Source organism: Rattus rattus, chromosome 3, assembly GCF_011064425.1.
Source record: "Rattus rattus isolate New Zealand chromosome 3, Rrattus_CSIRO_v1, whole genome shotgun sequence".
NCBI lineage: Eukaryota > Metazoa > Chordata > Mammalia > Rodentia > Muridae > Rattus > Rattus rattus.
This window is the reverse complement of record NC_046156.1, coordinates 35,003,850-35,007,800: the sequence shown is the minus strand read 5'-3', so window position 1 is coordinate 35,007,800 and position 3,951 is coordinate 35,003,850. Positions and strand designations below refer to the sequence as shown.

At 41.7% G+C, this 3,951-nt stretch overlaps 1 protein-coding gene across 1 annotated transcript; it reads right to left on the bottom strand.

Annotated features, from left to right (window-relative positions):
* Positions 1-2,214: 2,214 nt before the first annotated feature.
* Positions 2,215-2,640, bottom strand: LOC116895744 (glyceraldehyde-3-phosphate dehydrogenase-like). The gene has a single exon (XM_032896914.1). The coding sequence runs from the start codon at positions 2,638-2,640 to the stop codon at positions 2,215-2,217; it is 426 nt and encodes a 141-aa protein (XP_032752805.1).
* Positions 2,641-3,951: the final 1,311 nt, after the last annotated feature.

The window sequence follows — 3,951 nt, the reverse complement described above, 5'->3', positions numbered from 1 at the left end:
TCCCACTATTATTCTGTGAGGTGCAATGTGTGCCTTGAGCTTTAGTAAGGTTTCTTTTATGTATGTAGGTGCCCTTGTATTTGGAGCATAGATATTTAGGATTGAGAGTTCATCTTGGTGGATTTTTTCTTTGAAGAGGATGTAGTGTCCTTCCCCATCTTGTTTGATAACTTTTGGTTGAAAGTCAATTTTATTCAATATTAGAATGGCTCTTCCAGCTTGTTTCTTGGGACCATTTGCTTGGGAATTTTTTTCCAGCTTTTCAGTTTGAGGTAGTGCCTTTCTTTGTCACTGAGGTGTATTTCTTGTATGCAGCAAAATGCTGGTTCCTGTTTATGTATCCAGTCTGCTACCCTGTCTTTTTATTGCAGAATTGAGTGCATTGATGTTGAGAGAGATTAGGGACTGATAGTTGTTGCTTCCTGTTATTTTTGTTTTTAATGGTGACATTATGTTTATATGTTTCACTTCTTTTGGGTTTGTTGTGAAAATATTAATTTTGTGCTTTTTCATGGGTACAGTTTCCCTCCATGTTTTAGACTTTTCATTTTATTATCCTCTGTAGGGTTGGGTAAGTGGAAAGATATTGTTTAAATTTGTTTTTGTCTCAGAATACTTTTGTTTCTCCACTTATAGCAATTGAGAGTTTTGCTGGATATACCAGCCTGGGCTGGAATGTTTGTTCTCTTAGGATCTGTATGACATCTGCCCAAGATCTTCTGGTTTTTAGAGTCTCTGTTGAGAAGTCTGATGTAATTCTGATAGGTCTGCCTTCATATGTTATTGGACCCTTTATCCTTACTGCTTTCAATATTCTTTCTTTGTTGTGTTCATTTGGTGTTTTAATTAGAAAGAATTTCTAATTAAAGAATTTCTTTTCGTGTCCTATCTGTTTGTAGTTCTGTAGGCTTTTTGTATGTTTATAGGCATCTCTTTCTTTAGGTTAGGGAAGTTTTCTTCTATAATTTCTGTTGAAGATGTTTGCTGGTCCTTTGAGTTGGGAATCTTCACTTTCTTCTCTACCTATTATTCTCAGGTTCGGTCTTTTCATTTTGTCCTTAATTTTCTGAATGATTTGAGTTAGGAACTTTTTGCTTTTTGTATTTTCCTTGACTGTTGTGTTGATGTCTTCTATCTTTTACACCTGAGATTCCCTCTTCTATCTGTGGTATTCTGTTGATGGTGCTTAGATCTGTGACTCCTGCTCCTTTTCCTAGGTTTTCCATCTCCAGGGTTGTCCCCCTTAGCATTTTCTTTAATGCTTCTATTTCCATTTTTAGATTATAGATGGCTTTGGTCACTTTTTTCTTTTCCTGTATTTCATTAAGGGATTCATGTGTTTCCTTTTTAATAGCTTCTATTTGTTTGCCTATGTTCTCCTGTATTTCTTTAAAGGAGTTATCTATGTCCTTCATAACGTCCTCAATTATCTTTATGAGATGAGAATTTAGTTCTGAATCTTACTTTATAGGTGTGTTGGGGTACCCAGGGCTTTTGTGTGCTGGGAGACTTGGGTTCTGATGTTGCCAAATAGTATTGGTTTCCAGTGTTTATGTTCTTGCTCTTGCCTCTTGCCATCTGGTTATCTCTGGTGTTAAATGTTCTTCCTGTCTTAGACTGTAGCCTGTCCCTCTTGTAAGCCTGTGATTCTGTGATTCTGGATGTATCAGAACCCCTGGGGGTTGAGCTGCTACTGGGAAGGGGGCTGAGTGGGTTGGAATTAAAAACCTCTGCTTCCAGGTATAAACTTGAAGGCGCTCAGGTCTCTGTACAGTGGGTATCAGTGCCCCAGAGTTCGGGGATCCCAGTTCCTCCAGGTACTAGGGCAGCATTTGAGGTCTCACTTGGTTTATTTTTGGTTGTAATAAACTTTATTGATGGTATTCAAGAGAGTAGGGAGGACTTCTTAGGCCTTTCCTGCCATTATGGGGGACTGGAATGGAAATTATAAGGGAGATGCTCAGGGTTGGGGGCTGAGTTTGGACAGGGACTCCTCAGCAACTGAGGGCCTCTCTCTTGCTCTCACAGTTCTTGCTGGGGTGGATGGTCCAAGGTTTCTTGCTCCTTGGAAACCACGTAGGCTATGAGATCCACCACTCCATTGTGGTAGCCATATTCATTGTCATACCAAGAAGTTGGCTTTAGAAAGTCGTCATTGAGAGCAATGCCAGCCCTAGCATCAAAGGTGGAAGAGTGGGAGTTGCTGTTGAAGTCCTAGGAGACAACCTGATCTTCAGTGTTTAGAAGCTTTACCACCTTCTTGATGTCATTATACTTGGTAGATTTCTCCAGGCAGCATGTCAGATCCACAATGGATACATTGGGTATAGGAACTCGGAAGGCCATGCCAGTAAGCTTCCTGTTCAGCTCTGAGATGACCTTGCTCACAGCCTTCACAGCACCAGTAGATGCAGGGATGATGTTCTGGGCTGCCCCAGAGCCATCACGCAACAGCTTTCCAGAGGGCTCAACCACAGTCTTCTGAGTAGCAGTAATGGCATGGAGTATGGTCATGAGCCCTTCCACGAAACCAAAGTTGTCATGGATGACATTGGCCAGGGCGGGTAAGCAGGTGGTGGTGCAAGACAGATTGCTAACAATCTTGAAGGAGTTGTCATAATTCTCATGGTTCACACTCATCACAAACAGAGGGCATCTGCCGAAGAGGTGGAGACGACCTTTTGGAAACACCTGTCAAATGGGCCCTGGCTTTCTCCGTGGTAGTGAAGACATTGATAGACTCCATGACATACTCAGTACCAGCATCATCCCATTTGATGTTATCAGGATCTCTCTCCTGGAATATGGTTGATGGGCTTCCTGTTGATGACCTTTCCCATTCTTAGCCTTGACTGTGCCATTGAATATGCCATGCGTAGAGTCATCCTGGAAGATGTCTGCCATGTAGTTGAGTCAATGAAGGGGTCTTTGATGGCAACTCTCCACTTTGCCAGATGCATAGAAGAGAGCCCTGGTAACCAGGTGCCCAATATAGCCAAATCTGTTCACACCGTCCTTCATCATCATATCTACAGGACGATTGCATGAGAAGATGTGGCTGTTTTTGGAACAGGCAGGAGCAGAGAGCCTGGAGTCTTACTTGTGATTCTGGATTTGTCAGAACACCTGGGAAGTTGGGCTGCAACTAGGGTGTGGACTGAGTTTGTTGGGATCCAGAGCAGAGGCTTTGTTACCAGAAATCCTCCATTGCTGGTGTGATTGCAAGCTTGTACAACCATGTTGGAAATCAATCTGGTAGTTCCTCAGAAAATTGGACATAGTACTACCTGAGGACCCAACTATATCACTGCTGGGAATTTACCCAAAATATGCTCCAATATATAACAAGGACACATGATTCACTATGTTCATAGCACCCTTATTTATAATAGCCAGAAGCTGAAAAGAACCCAGATGTCCTTCAACAGAACAATGGATACAGAAAATGTGGTACATTTACACAATGGAGTACTACTCAGCTATCAAAAACAATGACTCATGAAATTTTTAGGCAAAGGATAGAACTAGAAAATATCATCCTGAGTGATGTGATCCAGTCACAAAGGAACACACATGGCATGTACAAAAAAAATAGCCCAAAAAAACCTCATAATACCCACGATACAACTCACAGACCATATGAAGCTCAAGAAGAAGGAAGACCAAAGTGTGCATGCTTCAGTCCTACTTAAATGGGGGAACAAAATAATCATGGGAGATAGAAGGAGGGAGGGATCTGAGAAGGAGAGAGGACGGGAAGGAAAAAAGGCTGCCAGGATCAGGTGTGGGAAGAGGCAGGGGAGAAGTACAGAGGCAGAGGTGAGAGAGGAGAATGAGTTTGTGGGATGGGGCTTGTGGGGGGATAACCAGGAAGTGTGATATCATTTAAGATGTAATCAAATAGAATGATTAATAATAATTTTTTTAAAATTTCACTATGATCTATTTAAA

Bases quoted from the DNA above. Each gene is read 5' to 3' on its own strand.
- LOC116895744 (XM_032896914.1), bottom strand. From the start codon at position 2,640: ATGAGTGTGAACCATGAGAATTATGACAACTCCTTCAAGATTGTTAGC.